This window comes from Trichogramma pretiosum, unplaced genomic scaffold (genome assembly GCF_000599845.2).
Source record: "Trichogramma pretiosum strain Unisexual culture from Peru unplaced genomic scaffold, Tpre_2.0 scaffold76, whole genome shotgun sequence".
Lineage (NCBI taxonomy): Eukaryota > Metazoa > Arthropoda > Insecta > Hymenoptera > Trichogrammatidae > Trichogramma > Trichogramma pretiosum.
The window spans coordinates 397,200-422,122 of NW_019640848.1; the positions used below are offsets into that span (position 1 = coordinate 397,200).

Genomic DNA, 24,923 nt, shown 5'->3' on the forward strand with positions numbered 1-24,923 from the left:
AACTAAAAAAATTTTTTTCTTAAATATTTTTTCAAAACTTGATCTTACTTTGATTAAAAAAAAGTAAGTGGACCAATTTAGCTAGACATTCAACGTTTTTACTGTAAAATAGTCAATCTTGCTCAAATTTACATAAATATTACATTATAAAATCGTTGGATTGACACTTGACAGTCGATTACAGATCAATCGGATTGTGTTGTAAACTTTTTCCTCGAGATGGCACTTTTTATTGTTTACACCCGTATTCTGCTTATATGCAATCATCAGGAAAACCTGGCTTTACTCATATCTTATCAGTTGATAATGCATTGAATAAACGCATGTTAAAAACGTCAAGAATTATTCTGTGCATTTTAAAAGTTTAAATTGTTCTCTTTAATTTTACTGAAATATCGTTGTTATGGATATATTAAAACCAGAGTTGGTATGGGTAGAGAATCGATGCTACAGGTTTTGCGATAATTCTGCATGGTCTCGTGGAAAAAATCTTAAACCTTACGAAGAAGAAGCTTGTTTTGAACCTGATTATGATGTATGTAATGAAGAAAGTTGTGAAGAACCAATTGAAATTGAAATTTACAAAGAAAATCGATTTAAACATAGTTTCCACCTCAATAGGTATTGCAAATATTATAATTTAATTTAAAAAAAGACAATATAGAGAAATTCTTATCGTATAATTTTTGCAGTCATTTCTATCGTTTCATTATTGGACCAAAAGGAAGCACTTTGAAACGACTCAATAATGAAACAAGAACAACTATAACAGTACCAAGAATGGGTGAAGCGGGAGAAATTGGTATACATCCATTATATACATGATAAAAATTTGGTTCCAAAAACTAATTCTTATCCAACACTTTTAATAACACTTGATTACTTTTCAGTAATAATCGGAAGAAGTAAAAGAGATATTACACGAGCAAGAAATCGTATAAATATATTAGTTGAGACTTCTAGGAAAAAACTTCCATTTACTCATTTTGTCTCTTTGCCATGCAATACCCCAGAAATAATAGAAAACTTCAAAAGGTTTCAAGAAAATATTTTGAAGAAGTATGGCCATGGTGTGAGGGGGATTCGTCCTGAATTGTTTAATGAACCTCACAAATTACATCTTACTCTAGGTCTTATGGTACTATTAGATGAAGATGAACGTACGCATGCTATTGAAGCTTTACAAATGTGTAAAAAAAATGTCTTAGAGTAAGTGTTTCTACAAGCATTTATTGTTTCAAAAACTATCTGAATTGAACTTTTATTTTAGACCCTTATTAGAAGAAAATGGTCCAATTACAATTGAATGTAAAGGAGTAGAGTGCATGAACGATGATCCTAGTGAAGTAAATGTTTTATTTATAAAGGTTCATGATGAAAGCGGCTGCCTTCAAAAACTGGCAGATGGTATTACAGATTTCTTGATAGATCAAGGTATTAAATCTATTATATTTTTTACAATTTTTCAGAATATTTAATTTTACACGTATTTTAAAATGAATAGGTCTGAGTAGGAGAGAACGTGATCACGTAAAGCTTCACTTGACAGTTATGAAAACTGCTAATCTTTCAAGAGAAGCAGAATTCAATAGTTGGAGAAAGAAAGAAACATTTGATGCTACAAATATTTTAATAGTAATATTATCATATACCTATGCTGGTTATAAAAAAAGTTTTTTTAATATATCTAAAATGTCATTTAAATTTTTTTGCACAGGAACATAAAGACACATATTTTGGAACTATTACAGTATCTACTCTTCATCTTTCTCAAAGACATACAACATCAGAGGATGGATACTATAAGGCTACTATGGTACTAGAATTATAAATACTGATTACATTATTACTGATAAGTTAATGAAAATATTTTTATAAAACAGAAAAAAATCGTTTTTATTCAAAAAATATTTAGCTAATTAAGTATACAATTTTAAAGTAATATCAACAATATCACTTTGAGAAATGAGTATTACCTTGCTTTTTCATCAATTTTCAAAAAAGACAGAAGCGCAAGTTGCTTAAGATTGAGATTAGATTTTAATATTGAATTCTCACCCAATAGTGTGGGTGCGATAACGCGATAAAAAAGACACAAATGTATCTCAAACGAGACGGAAAGAAACAGAAATCAGAATCGTAAATTAGCGCAGTCGTTGAAAGGCTGAGCCACACACTTTCGGAGCTTCAGATATTGCGCCCCACGCGCGCGGTGTGTCGGTGTATTATCAACAAACAATGTACATTAAAAAACAAGTTCACTCGAATTGGTTTGGGTCGTGCGCGGTTTCGTTTGTAACGGGCAGAAAAAAAAATTTAGGCGATCATCATCGTCGTCATCATCATCATCATCATCGATCGCGAGCGAGGCACCTCGTGGGCAAAAAGCGATTATCAGTTCTTACGCATCATCTCGCGTGTCGTGCTTATACAAGGATGCATGTGTGCCTACACACATGTATACACACACGAAATGAATAAGTAAATAACTTTTAATATACATGTAGTATGTGCGACTTTGTCGATTAAGTGGTGGTGCAAATATATCATATTATAAACGTCTCAAGTCAAACGATCTTATGTATCCCGCGCGAGCGTCATACGCTCCAAAATATAAATCTGTAATTATTTTTATTTTTTTTACCTTTTTTTTTTATTTTTTAATCAGTGTTGTACGCGAGTTGTCGATCTACACTTAATATCACCTTTGATGCTGATTAAGTTCGGTGCACCTTTGAATCGCGAATGTGTGAATCAAAACCAGATAATTTGTTTTTTTTTTTCATGACAATAAGGCGAGTAATTTTTATTTTCTTGTCGACATTATTGATGTGTGAGCGTTGTGAAAAAATTTCAACGTGAAAACGTGCACCAGTGCCAGCCGTCCGCAGGAGGAAGACTGGTTTTTCAACACAGTTTGTCCATCGAATTAGAAATTAATTCATAACAATTTTCACTCGACTAAGGACACGGTACATCTGAGACGCAGTTTGAGGATATTTTAGATTTTCATTGAATGATAAAAAAGAAAGAGTGAGAAAAGTTGAAACATACACGATGGCGACGGACGCTGGTATGCACATGTCTAATCGTCAAGTGGGCTATTACCGCTCCTACAAGTATCAATCACTTGACCTTTTGAATCGTAAGTATTTCGAAGATTCGGATGGTGCATTTGTCTAATACTTTCACCCAAACGAATTTATCAAAAGCTGCACCGTACACGTCATTTCATTCGAATCCATTCATGCGTATTGTTTTTTTGATTTATAGCTGTTTCAATGCGAGACACATTATAATCTAGATACCTTTACATTTTTATTTTTAGGTCCCCCATTTGCAGTAGTTAATTAGCTTTAAAGCATACATTTTCTCTAGCTTTTTAATCATCGTCGAGTGCACACGATATTATGTTCTTGTGATGAATGGAATTTTTTTAATCAATGTACGAACGATTGAGACGAATTTTTATTTGAAAAAACAGCAATAATAAGACCGCAATTTAGTTACGATTGAGAATAAACGTCTTTTGTATAAAACATTATGAGTTCAATTCAAGTGTTAATAATACGTTTCGATAAACCGTTGAACTGTAATTGTATCTTTTCATGCTAAAAAACGATAAATAAAGATCAATGAACGCATAAATTAATCAATTGATTCGCTATGTTAATTAGAAACAGAAGGTAAAAATGTGTTGATAACCCGCTTCTATGCGTTAATCGAAATTCGAAAAATGTAATTTTGAATAAGTTTTCAAATAGTTCTGAATTGTCATTCGAACTAGACTTATCGTACTTACAGACTGAAATTTAACATTTTGAAAATGTGTTGTACCACACTCAGTGTCAGTTGTAAATAAATTAACAATTAAGGTGCAAATGTTTGTGGTATATAGTGCAGCTGTCATTGAATTGAAACTCACAAATTATTATTACACCTATATCTGATAGATACCGGCTATCCCACTGTGCGACGCCAGATGCGTCGTATATTTTACAAAGGCCAATTGGAGATTGTTAAAATGTCACCTGCACAGTGTAAACACATGCATTATATACTTTGAAATAATTTTTTCGATTTCTAATGCTAAGATGTGCTAAAATGTGATATCGTGTATGTGCGTTAGCTAAAGATAAACCTCGAAGTCGTTTTGTACATCCAAAATTGCACGCGTACACCTGATCGTCTCTTTCAAAAAAAAATACTTCCGTGTGAGATAAATTCAATAAATTACAATTATCGACTTATTGATTTTTGTGATTACATCGCCGTTTGCGCGCGTGCATCAATCGAAAAATGATCAATTTATATCTACTTTAAAACTCGTTAATGAATTTTTAGCAGACGATAAACATTCAGAAAAAAATTTCGATTGTAAATAAAAACAAAAGGTTTGAGTATGAAAAAACTATCATCTCTACGCTCATTGTATACGCGCATGACTGTTTGCGGCAAATGGCAATGTATAGAACTACCGCCCGCGCCAGAACGCGCGAATCGGAATTCAAGAAGATGACACATGCACGCGAAAAAATAACATCTCTCGGCTGCTGCGTGAGAGAGGCTCAGGCAGCTGCTAGGTTCGATGTTTGAGCACAGAGCAGTTTTGCACGCACGCAATCTCCTATATACTTAATGGCAATATATATATAGTGGCCTGTATACCACCGTGAATTGTTCTTGCCGAATAGGCAACACTCGGTGCAAAGTGACAGTCCAACGAACGATGCGAGCAAACGCCCGAGTCCTCGCGACGCATAATATATACATTTCTCATTAGCAAAATATTGCACGGCAGCTACGAGTGCAAAAAATCGATAGCATATATACAATTCCATGTGTGTATACATGTATAACCAAATGCCGACTGGTGAGAGTTTACACACGCGTGAATAACAACGCATATGATATGCCGAGCTCAGGACGTCGAAGAAAAAATTCAGGCGGCCGTTGCCTTGTTAAAGCAGTTTAGTTTGGAAATTTTAGTTTCCAAACGATAGTTTTCAGTGTCTATAAAAGCAATAAACACCTCGTGCGGCAATAACTATGGCTGGGTTTTACTTCTGCAATTTCGACTGTACTCACTCGGTTTGCTGTAAAATTATTTCAAGTATCTAGTGAACTTCGAGAAGCCTTACTAATTCAGCTCAATTGAAGCTATAATAAAAGTTGCATTTTGAAAATTATTGTAGTGCAAATATTATGATTTAAAGCAAATAAGGGTCAGTAATAATCTCCTATGGTCAAGTCTCACAAGCAATAATCGCTAGGGAAAATTAAAACTCTAGTTTTAAAAACAAATATTTGGAAAATATTTAAAAGAAATAGTTTATTTATGCAATAAACCTTATGGAAAATATTTGACATTCTTCTTCTTCAGAAAGTTAATTTTGGTAAATCATACTTCTTTTTTGCAATGCATCATTCTGATAAAGTATTTGTCATTTTTCGTAATTTCCATTCTTTTCAAAATGATGAACATGATAATTTGATTTATGTATAATTATAATGAATGATTTTATTATTTGGACTTGCAGGTATTGACAAAATGAAAGGTATTAAGAGAGTTGCAATATTTTGTACTCTGATGACAGTACTTCCAGCGTTTCTTGTGATTTTACCAATCTACTTAAGGAAGCATGTATTCAAGGATAGAGAGTTCACTGTGATAGAATCTGATATTTTGGATATCACTTCAGGCATTTCACCAATATTTTGTTCAGTGAGTTTATATGCAACTATTTTGAGAAACAATATCTTTTAATCAGAAACACCATAATTTTTCATGTTATTCCAGGAACATAGCCTTAAAATGAATGGCACTTTTGATGCCTTTCAAATTTCAGAACGTCCTGAAAAACCTTCTTTTCGTAAACATATAAGACTGAAAAAAAGTATGACATTACCAGATGATACATTTGAGTATTGGGGATTTTATCTTAAAAAAGAAGCTACTGTTATCTTATCATTTTGTTCAAGGTTTGTTGTTATTTTAAGTACTTAAACTTGCTTCATTATTTCTTAATTTTTAAATAATTTCTTAGATTCAAAGGGGCTACTATTCTGTTTGTAAAAGGAGAAAAGAATCTATCAACATGTGGTATGTTAGATCACAATAGGAAAAAGGCTGGTACTGTAGGAATTTTATCACCGCAGGTATATATTTTTGATTTAAAAAATTTATTAAAAATCTATAAGAATTTTATACAATGAATTTTTTTAGGTGAAAATAACTTTCCAAGAAAGTGTGGTTGTTAGTTCAGGAGAAAAATTCAACAATGATATGCAATTAAACAATGAATCTCATGTACTGAATCCTGGAAATATATTAAGTCAAAATACAAGTAAGGCTGCAGTAAAAGAACTGTTGCACAATGACAATGCTACTAAAGTTTTAGTCAATACCTTTGGTGAATATTTGAATAAAACACTCAATGAAATAAGTTTGAAACAAAGACATTTAAAAAAGAGAATGTTGAGGCTCGAAATGCTTGATGAAGAAAATGAAAAATTAAAAGAATCAAATGATGAAGGAAATTTAATGAATCAAACAGATGATTCTTTAAAATACAAAATCCGCTTAAACATGTTAAAAAAACAATTAATGCTTGATAGTGAAGGAGGTGAAAAAGAAGAAAATAACCATGCTATGGAAGAATCTGATAATGTTAATAACAGATTTAAAAGGCAAGGTATCGTTCATGGAGGAAATGTTCCAAAGCATGACACCAGTGATGAATCCTATTCAAGTTTTGAAAATGGCTTAGATGAATGTTTCGAGGGTAGAACTTTAAGTAAATATAAATTTGATGATGTTGATCAGTGCTTGGATGTGAATCATCTCTTATCAAAAGGAAAAAAACGTGCTCAGTTGTCTTATGATATACCAGAAGATGGCTATTATTATTTTATATTTTATAACAATAATGATATCGTCTCCAATGATATTCATGCTATTTTTGAAATTTACAAGCCGTCATTGCTTCATGAAAATGTGACTCGAAGCTGCATCAATCAGACTGAATGTACTTTCCAGTTAACTATGACTTCTAGCGATATGGTCGTCGTTGAAGTGCCTATCAAAGATGGAATTGAACAAGAGCTCGATGACGTTTCAAAGCTTGTTTCAACTTGTGTGCCTAGAATGGCTGTTTACGCAATTTTCCCTATCGCTATTTTATTTCTCATCCTCGGATGTGCTTTCATGTGAATACTGGTTATTCACGTACAAAACGTATAAATAGTCAGTTTGTTGAGCAAAGACTTGAAAAACTTTTTATACTTGGTGCAGCACGTGTTCAATTCTTGTTGTTGAACGTTGCAATAAGATTGGTTCAATTTCGATCCAATTTTTTGAATAAAATTAAAAATAAGTATAGAATATATTTTATATCACTTGTACAAAAAACAGATATATTTATGTAATTGTAAGTTTATTAGTGTTGTAGTTTTTTCTGATACTTTATAATATATCAATATGTACCTCTACATATTTTATTTTGAATTATAAAATAAATATGAAAAAATTAATGTAGGTCGTAACATTATTTTCATATGTGGCCTTAAAATTGGAATTTAAAATCGGTTCATCCCGATTATAGATCCTCAATTGTTAGTAAACAATCAATCACAACAAAATCCAGTTCCATATAGCCTTAAAAGCGTACAAGCAAATATAAGTAAATAAAACATTTTTTTATCTTGATCAATAGTTTCACGTACACTGACCTAATCATTTTCTTGAGATAAAAATTCAAGACCAAACAATAATTAGGAATAGAGCATCAAATTAAAAACATCATATTTCACTCGAGCGATTATTGCGAGGCCTTGCTAGGAGCTTTTGCCATGCGTGGAAAAACGTTGCTGTTAAATTTACACCCGAAAATTGGGCCTTTAGAATTGTCTATACTCAAACTCATCGTCCACGTAAATCTTCGAAGAATTTGAGCGGCTTTAGAAAAAGAAGCTGTTTATATGGGTCATGACCCATAATTTTTCGAAAATCGTTCACATAAATAAAATTAATTAACACGTCGCTAAAGGAAAGTCATCGGTCACGAGTTTGCTACGACGGATTCATCTAAAAATAAAAAGTAAATACAATCGTCTCGTATAATACCTTGGAATTCATAAGTAAATAAGAAAAAATTTTAAATTTTATTTCCCATGAGAATCGAGGGTCGCACGTGGTTCGAGGCGTCACGGGCAATAGAAGCTTTGTGATTGTTTCAACGATCGGTATTTAAATCCCATTGAATTGTCATGATATTATGATACTCGAGAGATGTCGTATTATTTTTATCAAAGCATAGTTCGAGCTTTTATATCATAATACAAGCTTGGAAGGACGATTTACATAACATCAATTTACCGTTGGCATCTTATGCACGCATTTTATGATGCGTTACTTGCGATCGCCGAGACTAATAGACGAGCCAAGAGAAACCAATAACATATTCGTAAATTTTTCAGATACCCAACATTGAAAGAAAAAACAAGATTGTATGAAATATTAACTTTGGACGACAACATAAATTTAGTGCTGCCTTAGATAAAAAGAAATTTCCACGTAATATATGCTCAAACATTTGTCGTTTTGGCGTTGAAATTTTCAATTTGTACGATCGTCAACAGTAGTTAGCCGAGGCGGAAGTAAATAACGGATTTACATATTCATCCTGAATTATAATATTATAGCAAAAAAAGCACGGTCCCTACAAAGTGTAGTACAGAGTTGTTCGTTGTTTCATCTTGGGAAAAAAGAACTAGTGAAGAAGAGAAAAAGACGGAAAAGCAGTATCAGCTGAGGCTAATTAAATAAAATAAATTCATCTTAGACGACTGGAACATCACAGGGCCGAAAGGGCATAAAATACCAAGCAGAATTTGTTTTCGTTTTGTGGCGCTCTTTTTGGCGCTCATTATTAGACTGCGGATCGTTCAGCGTGCCCAGAAGTAGCGCCGCCTGGCGAGAAGGCTTAGACTGAGTGACGCAATCGTAATATCGTCCTTTTCGTCGCAAGACAGTGAGTGGAACATGTCGTTTACAAGTGAACCGAGGTGAGTTTTTACCTTATTTTAAGGATAAATGTGGGTGAATTAACGTAAGGATCGGGTGTTGAGGCGCGAAAGCGTCGTGCGCGAGTCGTGGGTGCCGTGCCACGCTCGCACGACTCGCGATCCAGGCGGAAAATCAACTTTTCGTCGAGAAACGTGTGCCGTGTGCCGAGTGCGAGAGGCAGTCATGTATATATATAGGTATAGTGCTTGCGCGGTGCTACTGGCTTCGTACGCTACGAACGCGCACCCATGAGCTGCGGCAACATGGCGCGCTTTCGATGAGCCAAGTTTCGGAGCTACGCGAGACTTCCCGTTTCACTCGAACACTTGCTTGAATGAGAAATTTGATGAAAGTGACCGACACGACTCGTACGATTCCCCGAATTCTTGAGATATGATCGACGTTATTTTTCCCTCCTGATGCACGAGACCATCCGAGTCTTCTCCGTACACGCGTTAGGCGAACGGTATGGCATGCCCAGAGTGTGTGTGCATGTGTACGTGTGTGCTGGCTTTCCATATACACCCGCGAGCGGTAACGCGAGCGAGGATGTGTCGTCACTTCCGCGAGATTTTGCCGCTATAACGGTTAGCCACGGACCACGTGTAGTTTTGTGCACAGGTTCGCTGGGATAAAGCGAAAAAATGAGCTAGAAAAGAGGGTGTTGGCCGGCTACCGCGACTAACGCCACCGCGTGTGGCTGCAAGGGGCTGCTCCCGCATGCATAATTACATCTTTGCTCGTTGAGCCGTGTGACATGTGCAAGTTTTGGCTGCACCTCGTTCAGATCACGATCATCGCCACGTCCGAGCTAGGTTTAATTTCTCTTTACCTTCTGCCGGGCCTGAAGCCAAGTTAACCTCACTTTCGTTTTACGCACGCATTACGGTATATATCGCGAGGAGAGAATTTTACGTGGGAAGAGGAGAGGCAAGCAGCGCACGCGCTTTCGAGACTCGCGCGGAATGCCGACCGACGACGATGACGAAAAGACAGAGAGAGAGAGAGAGAGAGGAGAAAGATCACCGCTCGTTTTTAGCATATAATACACCTCGATATCTTGTACATGCATAGGCTTCTACTTGCACACGCCTTTGCGATATTGCAACCTTTCTCTCTCCTTCGTCGCCCAACCGGATGTCCGTCTGCTGGGAAATTACCTTGCATTCTCTCATTTTTTAACCATTTTTCCCTTTCCCGAAGAATTACACTTTTATCTCGATTCGATACACGACTCTCGCCGAGTATACGTTTACGATTGGAAAATATTTTCATGATATGCAGCGATCGAACGTTAATGAGCAAACATAAAACGTCAATGAGCGAGTGGAAAATCTATTGATACGCGCTTGCATGTGTGTGCGACCAATGCGGATAAGATGCGTAATGCTCGTGCGATACAAGCATACGCACACACTTACGCGACATATCCGGACTTCTGATTCCCCCTTTATATAGACACACGCGATTTCCGACCATGAGGCCAAGGTGTGCTTCGCGTAGCTTCGAATCCCAAGGCATCGCGTGTGACTCATTTTATTCAGTGGCTGACTTCTGTAACTATACAGTTCGTATCGCCCATACGCTTGCTTCGTGCTCTCTCTTTTATACAACTGTAGCTGCGATCTGTGCTGTGTGCCGTACTCACGTTACACATACGGTATACCGAGGCGTTTTTCCTCTTACGACGTTTGATACGTACATATGTTCCACGTTTTTCTCTCGCTCGTAGCCTAGCCCCGAGGACGAAGCAATGGCCTTCGTACACATGTTTCTCCACTTTTTCTTCTCATAATTAGACTTGCGAGAAATACTTTTCCTACAGTTATGTGCGAGTACATAGATGACACGACGTAACGTGTACGAGATACTCTCTATGTACTTTTCATGCGAGAGTTATGGCTCTCGAGCGATTAGGAAACGATCATTATGACAATCATTGCGCGTGTAGTTATCACGCGACAATGATAAGCTGAACGCCGTGATTAAACATGCATTTATCTGATAACTGTGTATGTATTAATTCGGTGGCGAATATCATTTTAAAATCAGTCCTCTCACTTGGATCGACTCGATTGACAATTATATGGGACACTCTCTTTCTCTTTCATTCTCGGTCGCGCGGTATTTTGCAACACGTTGGATTTTACTGCTATGATGTCATCGTGTACGGACGCTTGTGTCTCAGAGCGACAGCGTAAGCGTGGGCTCTTTAAAAATTTTTTAATTCCGATTTTTTGTTATGATACGAATATGATATAGACGCTCGGTTGAGAGAATCATCGATGAGTGGGATTTCGAAAAATCGTTACACTTTTCGTTCGGTTTTTTCCACTCTGAAACGAAAGCTTGTCACAACGAAAATTCAATATGAGGAAATTTTCTCGAAGGGGGAAATTTCTCGAAATATTTTTAATTCATTGACTAAGTCCCAGATCAACTTCATTTTTATATACAAGCGAAAACGTTATGCAAGAAACCTATAAAACAACGAACTTCGTGCTTTTTGAAGAAATTAATAAACATTTATGCTAAACGTGCTTTAATTAAGAAATTCTGCTTTTTTGAACATTACACGTTCTTATTAGCCGTTTAAATGTCATTATCGTCATAAAGTAAAGGAAAAAAAAATTAGAAAACCGATGGCGTGTTCAAGTAGATGGGTCTTGTACAGATGGGAATTTCGATCTTTTTTGAAACCGAATACTTACTCAAAATCACCCAAAATGACCATTTCTCGTTTACAGTAAATAAACGTGAGTTTTTACAGATGGCAATGAACTTAACACTCGGCGCATGTTTATGTGTATTAGCCGTGTGTGTATCGATATCATGTGTACGTGCTTTTGTATTAAAGGGAAGCTTTGCTCTGCTTTTGCTGCGCTTCGCTTATCGTTCGAAGGGCATGAGTAAGAGATATATGTGCGTAAAAGTTTGCGTCACGACGCAGGGCAGCAGCGGCAACGGTATTACGCACGCACCCTTTGCGACGCTCGTATACAACATACGACACCCGAGCAGTCGCCGCCTCGGCCGTATAATGTGTATCGATCGATATTTTGCCGTACACGCCGTAGCTAGGATATTACAACCGCTGTACAAAGTCAGCTGCCGGCTCTTTTTCCTATATGTATAACATCCGCTCCACGTGTTTGAGGGTTATAATACATAGTAAATTTAGCCGGTAAACCTGGCTTGAATCGTTACTCCTCATTATAATGGGCCACGTCATGCATGCTGCTGTTACTATTTCAAAAGATCTCTCTAGAAAAAACTGAAAATGAAAAAGACTTTCACATTTAATAGAATTAAATGGTGTCGTAGCCAGCCTTTTTCAAATTTTCGACTTTTACTCTACACAAGTTTTCCATCAGCGGTGCAACGAGCTGGTATTAGCGGTAGAGGGGGGTGGTCATATGTACTACTCCTTTTAATGCATTTCATATTACTATGGTTTTGAATGTAAAAAGTGCCATCGCGCATCTCTCTCCCACGCATCGCGTGAAGCGCCCTCTATTCTATCACGTGGCTAAGCGGCGCGGCTAGTTGCCTGAGCAGTAGCACATATTTCTTCAGTTCTTTTAGAGACTTCGAAAAAGCAACTTCTATCCAATCTTACAATCATGGCTTCGTCTACTGCTGATATCACGTAAGAATTAATGCATTTCATCTCTTTTGCCTCGTGTAATCTTTCTAACCTCGAAATCATTTAATAATCTTGCATTATTTATGATACATTATTTATGGTGCATTATTTATTATGCACTATTTATTGTGCACTATTTATTGTGAAGCATAGTGAACGTGAGCCAATTTAATCGTTTTTAATAGTGAAATTAGTTCTGTGCACGTGGCGTTTGCGTATCTTCTATTTACAGCACCCTAAGTGTAATAGGGTAAAAAAAAACCAACGTGGTTCTCCTTCAATTAGTGCAATTCTTTTTTTAACCGTAAAGTCTAAGTGCATTATAACTTTTCCGATGTGTTTCGAGCGTAGCTTGTGAACGTTTTAAAGTTTAAAAAAGTGACGTGGCGACACGACGAGAATCTATTATCGGAACTCTCATACGCGCTGACACAGCATATTTTATAGCGCTGCCTCGTGCACACGCGTGGATTTCGTTCGCAGCGAGACAAAATGAGAGAGAGCGAGAGAATCTCATCTTTTCGTGCGCGAAGTATTTCTTTTATTTTATCTTTCTTTCCGCGAGATAGCGCGCTTTTTATTTTTAAGTAATTTTTGTGAGCGTCGAGAGAGTTACGTTCCGATAGCTGAATCTCATTCTCAAGCTATGTAGAAGCTCAAAAATACGCCAAAAAAGAGGGGCTAGCAACGAAATAGTTAAATTACAGAGAGTTAAAAAGAGAGAGAGAGCGAAGTTTAGCTCTTAGCCAAGAGATCTCCGGCTAGTGTCCCCTCCCCTCTTTTTCACTTCTTTCTCTCTCTCTCTACGCTCACTCATTTACGCGCGCACGCGTATGTTACCTACATTTCTGGGAGCACGTTTATTTTAAATCACCGCCAGAGTGCCGTTTTCTTGGCGCCTTGACCCTGAATTGTACTTAATTTGTTTAATTTTTTTCTATCTACAATATTTTTTGACTTTCGTCTAGATAATAAATTTAGCTTACAATTTTTAATAATTTTTCAGGAAATCTATATGTAGAGTAATTTTCTTTCATTATTATATCAGGTCAATACATGCTAACATTTTTATTTATTATTTTTCAGGAATGAAGAACAGTGGGGTTCTGACAAGAATGGCCCACGGGAGTCGGAGGCTCCGGCTTATTCCGGACCACCTGGAATGGAGCCTGATGGCGTGATCGAGTCCAATTGGGACCAAGTAAGTTCCTTTTTTTGAATTTATAAACAATATTTTAAGCAGAGTACATTAAGCTAATTATATTATTTTATATAGGTTGTTGACAACTTTGATGATATGAACCTTAAAGAGGAGCTCCTCCGTGGTATCTATGCTTATGGTTTTGAGAAGCCATCTGCAATCCAACAGCGTGCCATTCTTCCCTGTGTTAAAGGACATGATGTCATTGCTCAGGCTCAGTCTGGTACTGGTAAAACCGCTACTTTCTCTATTTCGATCTTGCAGAAGATCGATACTAGCATCCAGGAATGCCAGGCTTTAATCCTCGCCCCAACTCGTGAGTTGGCCCAGCAAATCCAGAAGGTAGTCATTGCTCTCGGTGACTTCATGAGAGCCCAATGCCATGCCTGCATTGGAGGAACTAACGTTCGTGAGGATATGCGTAAACTGGATGCTGGAGTCCATGTTGTTGTAGGTACACCTGGTCGTGTCATTGACATGATCAGCCGCAAGGCTCTCCGTACGCACCACATCAAGCTTTTTGTTCTTGATGAAGCCGATGAGATGTTGTCTCGTGGTTTCAAGGATCAGATCTATGATGTTTTCAAGCATCTACCTCATGAAGTTCAGGTTATCTTGCTTTCTGCTACCATGCCTGCTGATGTATTGGAAGTATCCAAGTGCTTCATGCGTAACCCAATTCGCATTCTTGTCAAAAATGAAGAACTCACCCTCGAGGGTATTAAGCAATTCTTTGTCTTCATTGAACGTGAAGATTGGAAACTTGATACTCTCTGCGATCTCTACGAGACACTCAGCATCACCCAAGCTGTTATTTTCTGCAACACCCGCAGGAAGGTAGATTGGCTCACCGAAACCATGGGAACACGGGAGTTCACCGTCTCTGCTATGCACGGAGACATGGATCAACGTGAACGCGATGTTATCATGCGTCAATTCCGTACCGGTTCTTCCCGTGTGCTTATTACCACTGATCTTCTTGCTCGTGGTATTGATGTCCAACAAGTTTCACTTGTCATCAACTATGATTTACCCTCAAACCGGGAAAATTATATTCACAGGTAAGCATTTGAATTTGATCTGTTCCTAATAATATAAAAATAATTATCTAGAAGAATGTTCTTTAAATTATTTGCTTCTTTTTTGTAGGATTGGACGTGGTGGACGTTTCGGTCGTAAGGGTGTTGCGATCAACTTTGTAACAACAGAAGATAAACGGCAATTGGCCGATATCGAAAACTTCTATAATACTCGCATCGAGGAGATGCCAATGAACGTTGCGGATCTGATTTAAGTCCTTCGCGGCTTCTCTTAATTGAACTCTTGCGCTCTATAATAAAGAATATGAAAGTAAGTGCGTTAAAAGGAGTTCCCTGGCAAATCTTCGTGGTTTGTGAATACATGATTTAAAGTGCGGATAGAAAGTTGAAAATCTATTATATCGAAAGTGTACATTTCTGCGAAATCAGTTTATGATTACTTGGAAAAGTGCTTTTTCTCTGCGTCCCAAGCTTCTCAAAGCTTGCTTCAACGCGCCAATACAAATAGGACCAACTTGGTTCTCTACTTTGACAACAACAACTGTCAAACATATATTGTCTCATAAGTTATTTAGGGATAGTTAAATTACTGCTCTTTATACTTGTAATACATATATAAAATCTACATCTACAACAGATCATAATCGATCATTGTCTGCTTAGATAATCCGATTTGAGTTTTAACTCTGATTCTCATCTCTGTTGAATTCTTAGCTGTTTCTACATCTTCAACGGTTATCAAAATATTGCATAGTTCAATATTCTAGAAAAATTCAGATACTATTTTCATTTTTTTCATTTTTGTAATATAATTACTTTTTCAAAACTTTAACAAAAACGATTTCGCTCTTGTAAGAGTAGATTCGATTTTGTGAGTTTTGTTTTCAAAATCTTATTTAATTTTTATATATTCATAGTTAGGATAAGAAATCAAGCACTAGTAAAAGAGGTAACTTGTGACTCGCACATTAAAGGCGTTGTCACGCTTCAGCGTGCTTGCCTAGTTGATAAGGGGTTGCAGATATTATATCTAAAAGAAAACTTTCTATTCTTGCAACTCCATCAACCAGGTTCCAGGCAGAACTGTATGCTGCCCTTGAATTTAGGCAAATAATTAACGATAGTTAGACATAAATTATAATCATGAATTTTAATATTCGCGAGTTCATCAGCACTGAGAATAAGATCTTGGTTTGGTGTCTAGTGAATTTTAATTTTTTTATTATTTCCTGGGTTCTTTCAAAAATTGATATGAGTTCATTAGTACTATTAAAAAAAAAGTTTCAAATTGAAAAAACACATGATATTAAAAGAAAAGCACGAATAAAAAGAAAATTTGAAATGTACACGAGTTTCGCTTCCAAAACATTAGAACTTCAAAAAGCATGTCTGACTGAAATGTTAAAATTTTTGAATATTGAAAAAATCAGCTGTAAGTTGATATTAATTTTTGATTATGTAAAATATTTATTTATATTTTCTTCGGTTTTCTTAACCCTGGTTGTTCATTTATCACAACAATACAAGATTCAGACTTACCTGTACAAAAGAATTAAATTTATTAATTTTGATAGACTTAAAGATGTCAGCTTCATGTGGACACACTGGTATACAGTGAATTATTATTTGCTGTTTATTGTTTCTTTAGCTTTAATTAGATTTACTAATGAATTAATTCAACAATGCAGAATTAGAAATGAACTGCGGAAATTAGGATTTAAGTGCCGAAAAATTGGTGTTAGTGATAATTACTCATTTTTGACGTTTTTACTACCAAGACTGCGACTCGTTTGTTTAAGCAAAGGTTTGGTCGGCTATTGGAATGGTTATTTTAATCACAAGCGATCGCGAAGGAAATGTTTTTCAAAAATCTTTTGACTAGTTATACAAATTTTGTATATTATATATTCAGTAAGATGATTAATTATCAATAATTTACCTTTTATTATTTACTGTTAACATGATTTGAAATAAAGTGTTTCTAATAAATAATAATCTTCCATCGTATTTTTTTCTTAAAATTTTTTGTTTCCTAAAAAAATCTTTACCCTGCGTCATCCACCAACCTGTACTTACTGTTTATGTTTTTAATTCCAGGTAGGAATGAATTCTCTCTATTACTTTGATAAGAAACAAGAATTGAGATATTTAATAATTTTATCAGCTGAAGAAAGATAAATCAAAATAATTTTAATACCTTACAAATAATCTATCGTGAACTAATCCTTTCTGTTTCCTTTTTACTGAAAATCGTCTGTTATTGGAAATTAAACAATTATCGTGAAAGTTTCAAACAACTATTTACCTTATTCTATTAATTTTACCAAATGTTTTTCCTAATTCTATGCTAAAACCTACATTACAATTAACATTTCTGTACACATTTCTTAATAGTTCTATGATGTCCCAAAGATGATTGAAAGAAGTCATCTATGGGTTTATGAAAAGAATAGGAAGTAATTGTTTCCAAATTTGGTGAAAAAATGTTAAATTTTTTACTGTAGAATTTGGTTATAGATAGAGAATCGTTAACATTAGCATATACAACTCAAAATTTCGTAAATTGATGTGAAATAACACTCAATTTACTCGTCGATGCAATTGAAAAAAAACATTAAAAAACAAATTTACTACGAAAAGCTCTTGCCTATGATCAGTAAAGGTGTACCAGTAAAATACTCATTCAAAAAATCTTGAGAACATATTATTTCTTCATTTCACATAATGAGTGATGCTATGAACAATTGTATTGTTTTTATTTAAATATATTTACATTTGGTTTTATCAAGTAACAATAATTAAAAAAAAAGTCTGTTCGACTCTAACATAATTTCTCTATGAATATCTATACACATACATAACATTATATATCTAGATAGATCGTGTACGAGAGACATAACATCATGGGTTATTTTGTAATATACACTCTGAATTAAAAAATTTGATTTATTTGTACATCTACAAATTAATTATGGAATGCTGTGTTACTGGATTTAAAAAATAAAATTATTTCAACAATAACGGATAAATCCAAATATTTAGGATTAAGTCAGAGAATGAAAATTTAATATTATTACTATTAATGTACCTACAGTTTTAAGTTTGATATTTATAAATTAATAAAATCCTGATTATTTTGTATTTCTCTGTGCCAGACAGAGGCAACTTAGTCTAAACTTAATCAACCATTGATATTTTCTCATGCAAAATGTGATCATAGATACCCTAAAAATTAAAAATGTTTTATTTTGGTTATCCAAATAAAAATATATATTTACTATAATGAACTAACCAGAATGGTCGAAAAGCAGTAACCGATTTCACCAGATTCCAAGTAAGGTTCCATGAAATCTTTGATGAAATGAATTTCACTTCCTAGTTGAAGTACACCAGCTCGAACAACGACGAAATAAAATATAGGAATTAATTGATCAGCTGGCAATTTGCAGTTTTCCAATCTTTTCTGTACAGATTCTACTATTTGATAATGAGTATTTCTGATGACCATTAATTTTTCAACAGCTGAAAAAGTGGTTTTCAATTGTTGCAATGTTTCTATTGCTTCATTGAGAAAAACATCATTACTTTCTGTATCGAAATTTTGCCAAAATTTTCTGCAAATTTGAAATCATTTTATGGCATAAAAGTTATTCAATACGGATATCAATGTTAATAACAATCGTACAAACGTACCCATCAACTCCCAAAAATACTAATAGGGTATTGGTTGGTTGTTTATTCCATTTGATTAAACGCTCCCAGTAAGCGTCGTCATTTTTTTTATTGTGAAGAGCATAAAGCACAAATAGAGCCGAATAAACGCGTGGTAGCAATATTGGATGAAGTATCGAATCAGCACTGATAATTTTTCTGAAAATTAAAAAAAAATGTTAAAAACAGAATTGAATTGTCGATTGGCATTTTTTAATTTTACTGACTCTTCTTCCGAATCGTCGGCGGGTTTTAAAGTCAACTGAATGTCACCCTTCGGGAGCGTTGGAAAAAATAACGTGACAGCTTCATAAATTCGTTTGGTAATCTTTTTCAGCTCGTCGACTGCGTGTTCTAACAGAAGCGGATGAACTCGCACACCTCCGTAAGTGGCCGTGTAAACAGAGGCGAGCTCGTTCAGTAGCGTGCCAAGTGGATGATGCTGGCTCTCGAATGCACGCGTCAAGTACGCGTGTATTTGCATGTAAGTGGCGATGCTCAATTGGTCTTGCTCGAAGTACAAAATTCGATTGAGTAAGTCTTGATCTTCCTTGGAAGAATCTTCTTTACTTGGGCTCAGCGACGACGAGAGGCAAATGTTGCTGTTGAAGCATTGCCGCTTTTGACCGTTGCGCTGAGATTTACAAATAACCGCTGCGACGTTGTGCCACAGTTTTTGACTTTCGCTCATTAGCGCGCCAGCAGGCGCCTTACTATTATTGTTTTTTAATTCTGAGATGTTGAGCTCTTGATAAAATTGCCGAAATATTGGCTCCCACTTTTGGACAGTTGGCGCGCATAATTTACCAAACGAGCTAAATGTATAATATTCAATTTTAATGCTTAATTATGAACGAAATAAATTCGATATAAATCACAGCTTACGGGGGTGTGTTTTTAACTTTATTCACTGTTTTATTGTTAATACGAAGAGTCGCAGTAACTTTGATACCTTCGTTCCAAGCTCCACTAAAGTTTCCTTCCAACTTCTCTTCGTTTGTAAACGTTAAAATGCCTTTACCGCCAAAAATACCGACAGACTTGAATTCTCCCTCGTAATGCATTCCATCTTCCAAAACCATAATACCGTGTCCCTAAAAAAATATAAATTTTGAATATAATTCAAGTTTTCAATTGCACTTCTGTTTATTACCTGAAAGACATCTTGAACAAATGCTCCCTCATAATAAATGCCATCTAGAGTAACAATGAGTCCATTACCATGTTTGGTATTATTATACCAAGAACCTAAATATTTTTCTCCTGCAAATCAAGATCAGCAGATCATGAATGAATAATGAATTAAACATTTTCCAAATAATTCAAAATATTTACCAGTTTTTATATCATCCATGACTCCATATCCTTGTTTAACTCCACAGGACCATTCACCAATGTAAATGGAAGCTGCAGAGGCCATAAAATGACCTTCTTTTTTAACTCCGTGTCCGTGAGGAAGTCCGTCTTTAAAATACCCCTCATACACATCGCCGTTTATGAAACTAAAATAGTTATACAATAAAAGAAGGTGTATGATGGGTGTGATAAAATAATCGATGTGTTCTCATACTTCATAACGCCGTATCCGTTTTGCAGACCATCTTTCCACTGACCTTCATAGACTCCTTGGGTGGGCATTTCCATACGGCCAATACCCTGTATTGCACCTTTATAAAATTGTCCTACATACATTTTATTGTCAAACCACTCAAGTTTACCAGTTCCGTGAGGTTTACCGTTCAACCATTGTCCTGAAAGATTTTTGGGAATTATTTTCGTGGTCCTTTTTTTGAATGAGATAAAATGATTTTCAAGAATTATATACCCGTGTAACTTGCATCCTTGTACGTCGAATTCTTGCTAAATGAATAAAAACCGCTGCGAATTTGTGGCGCACTATGACTAGGATTTCGTCGAAGATTAGCTTTGATTACAGATTGAAAAGCGTGAAACCAATCGCTTCGATCGGCAGCTGTCGGGGTATACAATACGAAATTCTCTTCAGGTGTTGTGATGGACATGGCATTCTGTAAAAAAACAAATTGATACGTTAGTATTTTATAACTTCTCATTAAATCTCATTATATCAAGGCTCTAATCTAAAGCTATGTACCTGATACTGATCCGAATCCTGCAAAAGTTCAACCCACAATAAAGATAATAGATGCGCAACGTAAGATCCACCCGTTATATGTACAAATACATCGTTCAAAAGTATAAAGCGGTGAGAAGAAAAACGACCGGCATTGTATAGGGAAATAGAGTGAGTTCGCGATTCTCGAATCATTCTCCTGTCCAATGACCTCAATTGTTCGATTATTTTTCCAGGACCTTCCCAAAAGCATTTCGTTGCTTCAGCTTCTTGTATTCGTTTGGTCTGCAACTTTGACAAAGATTCCCACTTGTTCATAGCGTTTTGTAGTTGATCCTTTTCTGATACTAAATCGTTCGTTATGAGATTTTTAATGAATATAGCGTACCTGCGTAGGAAAGATTACAATGAGTCAAAAACTAATTATAATGTGTAAGTTAATGTTGTTAAAAGAGCTTTCAAATAATTTAACCTGCTAGCTTGCAGCAGAGGTAGATGCAAGGCAAAAACTACTAGAGCCTCGTTCGTAATATCGCTATTCACATCGCACTTGAGCTTGTCCTGAAAATGCTTCAAAAGTGTGGGTAAAACGTCGATGACCTTGGCGATTTGAGACAAACCGGAGATGGCTGTGAGGTCGCACAGAGCTTGCAGATAGGCCTTGTAAACAGCAACGCATTCTTCCACGTTAGCCACAATCACTAGCCGGGGATAGTGATCGGTATCGAGGCTATTAAGTATCGCCTGCTCGTGAAAATATGTCAGCTCTTGAGCGTGGAGTGCGATAAAGCTAAGCAATTCGCGATGGTACCGACAAAGCTCGTCGAAGGCACTAGCGAATTCGCGCAGCGTAGGCACGCTCGCGATTTTTTTTTGCAACTGCGCGACGAGGTGTTGTTGTGTCAGCAGTGTCTCGGTTAAATAAACTTGTGCCTCTATGAGTGATTCATCGAGGCAGGAAACGATCGACCGGCTTATTGGGGATGTTAGCACTGACGTGCAGCATTTGTAATCTTGACTGCAAAAGATGCCGACCAATTTGTGATCGTCCTTTATATTTGGGATCTCTAACGTTGACATGACACCGGAAGACCTGTGGATACAAAAAAAAACAGTTTTTTTCAATAAAAAGTGACTTATAGCACGAAGAAATCGAAATCTACCTTTGCTTTCCCATGAGAATGATTTTTTGGCCCATCATAACGAGGCTGTAATCGTTTCCGGCAGCGATATCCATAGCTCGCTCGTTATGCGACAGGTGGTTTACGAAGTTCGAGGCGAAGATTTGTGGCGTTTTCTGATCGAGCTGCGAGCAATCGGCAACCTGCATGTAATTGTTCCTACCCCATGTAAAGACTCGGCCGTCCAGAGTCATGGCCAAGGTATGATTGTCGCCACAGGCGATCTTCTTGACGCCGCAGTGATTGAGCATCGTGACTTGTCTTGGCCTCTGCCTCGTCGTCGTTGCTGCATCGTTACCACCGAGTTGTCCGTACTTGGTGTCACCCCAAGTCCAGAGCTCCGTATTGAGAGCACTGCTGCCGGATCGTACCAAAAGATTGATGCGCTCCGATGGACATCGCTGATACTGCAGGAGAAGATCGTGCTCCGACGAAGTGGAACTGTTGAGGCTACCCGGAGTCGTAGCAACGGCTAAGCAGCTCTTCTTTGGGTACAACTCGTCTATTTCCAGCTCTTCGAAATTTTCGTCGTCCGCGTCGGGCCGCGCGATCTCGTTGGGATCCGAGCTGCCACTCACGTGCCTCGACAGCGTAGCTACTTTGTCGCCGACCGTTTTCACACCCTCGTAGACGAGATTCGCCACACTTGAGACGTTTTGCTTGATCAGACTGGCCGCGGGATTGTCGTTATTAACGTTGTCTGTGCAGGATGCATCGTCTTTGCTGCCACCGCCACTGTATGTCGAAACCCAGGACAATTGCCGAGTGAAAAAGTGCTTAGCTGCTTCCGTATTAATAAGAATTACATTTCGTTTGGGATCTTTGTCGGGCTCCGTTGGTTCCTCGTCATTAATTTCACTATCAATCGTCGAATCGATGGACTTTTTAGTAGGTTTTTCTTTTTCGACTGTGCGAAAAACGTCATCCTTACTTGTATTAGAATCAAAAGATTTAACTTCTTTTGTGAGTGATATATTCTGAGCTTTTGTTGTACCTGATCCTGACAAATTAAGGCTTAATGGACTAGGCAACAGATTGTTCAGGCACTGAGAACACGACCTGACAAATACTTCATCTGATTCATTATTGCTATCAGCATCGTCTTTGTGAGCTAATGAAGATCTGGGTACTTTTCTAACTAGAACTACATAAAAACTTGAGCCACAAGCAATATCTGAAATGACTCTTCCATCAAAAAAATTTACTTTTTTGGGCACCTGAGATTGAATGTCAATCTGAGGATGATCACCTGTGACCCATAACTGACCATTATCTGTTAAAAATAGAGATGCATTATCATTGACTGCTATGGCAACTATCTTTTCTGCTTCGTTGTCTTGTTTGTATCTGTGTATCAAAACAGAAATAAAAAAATTATTCCAAGTATTTCATGAAAAAAACAATGACATTACAGTAAATTATTATTGTTCAAAGGTCAACGTACCCATGAATGCAGTATTTTACATCATCTTTAATAACGACAGTATCAACTACTTTTAAACTTCTAGGTTCAACTGTCACTGCACTACCATTGTTTAGAACTAGAAACAAGTGCTTGCTGTTAGTGGCCAAATCGATCACGTTAAACTGACTTTTCTTCAGCTCCAAAAATCTTTTGTCATTTTCTTGTGCTTGGACAGTGTCACCATAGTACAAAGTCCCACTGGTTGTTTTTATAAACAATCTGTCTTGACAGCTACGTAGCTTCGTGACGTGGCCTTCAAGTATCGATGAGCTCGCATCGAACTGCAATTCGAGTTCGTCGGCTCCGTGCCACAGGTGCAGGAGCTCATCCTGATGTTGGGCCAGGCCCTCGTACATAATATCGTTATCGCTCGACTCCGACATAACCTGCGGCAATATGAACTCCTCATTAGCAATGTTGATCTGCCTCGACTGATCGTCATGTTACGCATAAATTATTACGAATTATTAGCTTGATCGAATTTCTTGTCGAAGGCAAAAGGGTAGGGTTGAGATTCATGATGTTTTGCGGTTGTCGTCGTCTTGTCTGACACTTGTCGCGTCGCAAGAGGAAAGTTTATTATCAAAATGGCAAATGTCGGAGTTCACAATTCACACACGCTGTTGGAATTTCGATACAGGGGCTTTGTTTTTTTTCTTCTTTTCCCCTACGAGCGAAGCCCGAAGCTTGTTATGATATAAACGTGAGGTCTAAAGTCTAACATAATACTGCGACGTGCAAGTTGCTGCAGTGATAAGCTTTGTTTTGATGCTTAGGGGTAGGGATGTGCTGATGCGTGGGCTGCTATTATGAGCGCGTACTTCGAAACTGTACGTCCAAGTACAAAAATCGAAAAAAGCTAAACAAGAAGATCATGATTAGCATTGCAGTTTTATTTTTTTTTCATGTTTTCGATTGCTTGTACAATTGCACTGATGAGTGACGTCTCGTTCGCAGCGACAAATCTTGTAACCGATCATAGAAGGACAACGGCACTGTTTGAATTTTTCGGAGAACTTTATTTTTTGCTCGCGAGAAAACTCAAAGTCTTCTTCGTCACTTGAAACAGTTCCATTGGAACAAATACTAAATTTTGAAGACTGTTTGCTCAATTTCTAATAAATAAAATAGCATTCATTATTATTTATGCTGATAATAAATCTATTTCACCATTAGGATACAATTACCTGTGTTACGTAATTTTTTTTCGTTTTAACGTCCTTTCTCATATAATTAACATCGGTTACAACACCATCTTTTAAACTGTCGCATTTCAGTGTCCTTTTGCTGTGACTTATTGAAACATTTACATTTTTTTTGGATTTCTTGTTTATCAATTCCTTTTCAATATTTTCCATAAGAAGTTTCATTTTATCCAACTCATTTAATTTTTCAGTAGTTCTCATTAAAATTTTCTCTAAACTATCTAAAGTTTGTTCTTTTGGTTGAATTTTTTTTTCTTTCAAGTTTTCATTTCCTATTTTTGTTATTGATGGCTCATTGTTATCTGAAGGCTGTAT

At 36.5% G+C, this 24,923-nt stretch overlaps 4 protein-coding genes across 5 annotated transcripts; 3 read left to right on the forward strand and 1 right to left on the reverse strand.

Annotated features, from left to right (window-relative positions):
• The first annotated feature begins 259 nt into the window (after positions 1-259).
• LOC106655716 (activating signal cointegrator 1 complex subunit 1) lies at positions 260-1,890 on the forward strand. Its single transcript, XM_014376240.2, has 6 exons — positions 260-621; positions 693-802; positions 891-1,209; positions 1,271-1,434; positions 1,505-1,635; positions 1,718-1,890. The coding sequence occupies exons 1-6, from the start codon at positions 404-406 to the stop codon at positions 1,829-1,831; spliced, it is 1,056 nt and encodes a 351-aa protein (XP_014231726.1). The 5' UTR covers positions 260-403; the 3' UTR covers positions 1,832-1,890.
• A 2,681-nt stretch (positions 1,891-4,571) lies between these two features.
• Positions 4,572-7,481, forward strand: LOC106655702. Its single transcript, XM_014376224.2, has 5 exons — positions 4,572-5,396; positions 5,541-5,725; positions 5,801-5,982; positions 6,048-6,159; positions 6,227-7,481. The coding sequence occupies exons 2-5, from the start codon at positions 5,552-5,554 to the stop codon at positions 7,211-7,213; spliced, it is 1,455 nt and encodes a 484-aa protein (XP_014231710.1). The 5' UTR covers positions 4,572-5,396; positions 5,541-5,551; the 3' UTR covers positions 7,214-7,481.
• Positions 7,482-8,960: 1,479 nt separating this feature from the next.
• Positions 8,961-16,943, forward strand: LOC106655692 (eukaryotic initiation factor 4A-I). 2 transcript variants are annotated; one of them, XM_014376210.2, is made up of 4 exons: positions 8,961-9,066; positions 13,800-13,914; positions 13,990-14,975; positions 15,064-16,943. In XM_014376210.2, the coding sequence occupies exons 1-4, from the start codon at positions 9,044-9,046 to the stop codon at positions 15,206-15,208; spliced, it is 1,269 nt and encodes a 422-aa protein (XP_014231696.1). In that variant the 5' UTR covers positions 8,961-9,043; the 3' UTR covers positions 15,209-16,943. The 2 variants fall into 2 exon arrangements, with proteins under 2 accessions (XP_014231696.1, XP_014231695.1); XM_014376209.2 differs by lacking the exon at positions 8,961-9,066 and adding an exon at positions 12,615-12,716.
• Positions 16,944-17,642: 699 nt separating this feature from the next.
• On the reverse strand, positions 17,643-24,187 carry LOC106655781 (alsin). Its single transcript, XM_014376338.2, has 14 exons — positions 23,865-24,187; positions 23,383-23,789; positions 21,921-23,285; positions 21,230-21,850; positions 20,779-21,145; positions 20,491-20,692; positions 20,236-20,416; positions 20,001-20,167; positions 19,819-19,928; positions 19,551-19,759; positions 18,893-19,480; positions 18,648-18,824; positions 18,247-18,568; positions 17,643-18,179 (listed from the first exon to the last, which is right to left on the reverse strand). The coding sequence occupies exons 2-14, from the start codon at positions 23,784-23,786 to the stop codon at positions 18,132-18,134; spliced, it is 4,761 nt and encodes a 1,586-aa protein (XP_014231824.1). The 5' UTR covers positions 23,787-23,789; positions 23,865-24,187; the 3' UTR covers positions 17,643-18,131.
• Positions 24,188-24,923: the final 736 nt, after the last annotated feature.

What these genes read in the sequence shown, in the direction of transcription:
- LOC106655781 (XM_014376338.2), bottom strand. Translation starts at nt 23,786, where the DNA reads ATGTCGGAGTCGAGCGATAACGATATTATGTACGAGGGCCTGGCCCAA. An exon ending in CAAGGATGCAAGTTACACGG is followed by an intron (nt 20,417 to 20,490) that starts GTATATAATTCT and finishes AAAATCTTTCAG; the next exon opens with GACAATGGTTGAACGGTAAA. An exon ending in CATGGATGATATAAAAACTG is followed by an intron (nt 19,929 to 20,000) that starts GTAAATATTTTG and finishes CTTGATTTGCAG; the next exon opens with GAGAAAAATATTTAGGTTCT.
- LOC106655702 (XM_014376224.2), top strand. Translation starts at nt 5,552, where the DNA reads ATGAAAGGTATTAAGAGAGTTGCAATATTTTGTACTCTGATGACAGTA. An exon ending in TTTCACCAATATTTTGTTCA is followed by an intron (nt 5,726 to 5,800) that starts GTGAGTTTATAT and finishes ATGTTATTCCAG; the next exon opens with GAACATAGCCTTAAAATGAA. An exon ending in ATCTTATCATTTTGTTCAAG is followed by an intron (nt 5,983 to 6,047) that starts GTTTGTTGTTAT and finishes ATAATTTCTTAG; the next exon opens with ATTCAAAGGGGCTACTATTC.
- LOC106655692 (XM_014376209.2), top strand. Translation starts at nt 12,691, where the DNA reads ATGGCTTCGTCTACTGCTGATATCAC. An exon ending in TCGTCTACTGCTGATATCAC is followed by an intron (nt 12,717 to 13,799) that starts GTAAGAATTAAT and finishes ATTATTTTTCAG; the next exon opens with GAATGAAGAACAGTGGGGTT. An exon ending in CGGGAAAATTATATTCACAG is followed by an intron (nt 14,976 to 15,063) that starts GTAAGCATTTGA and finishes TCTTTTTTGTAG; the next exon opens with GATTGGACGTGGTGGACGTT.
- LOC106655716 (XM_014376240.2), top strand. Translation starts at nt 404, where the DNA reads ATGGATATATTAAAACCAGAGTTGGTATGGGTAGAGAATCGATGCTAC. An exon ending in AGATTTCTTGATAGATCAAG is followed by an intron (nt 1,435 to 1,504) that starts GTATTAAATCTA and finishes TAAAATGAATAG; the next exon opens with GTCTGAGTAGGAGAGAACGT. An exon ending in ATGCTACAAATATTTTAATA is followed by an intron (nt 1,636 to 1,717) that starts GTAATATTATCA and finishes TTTTTTGCACAG; the next exon opens with GAACATAAAGACACATATTT.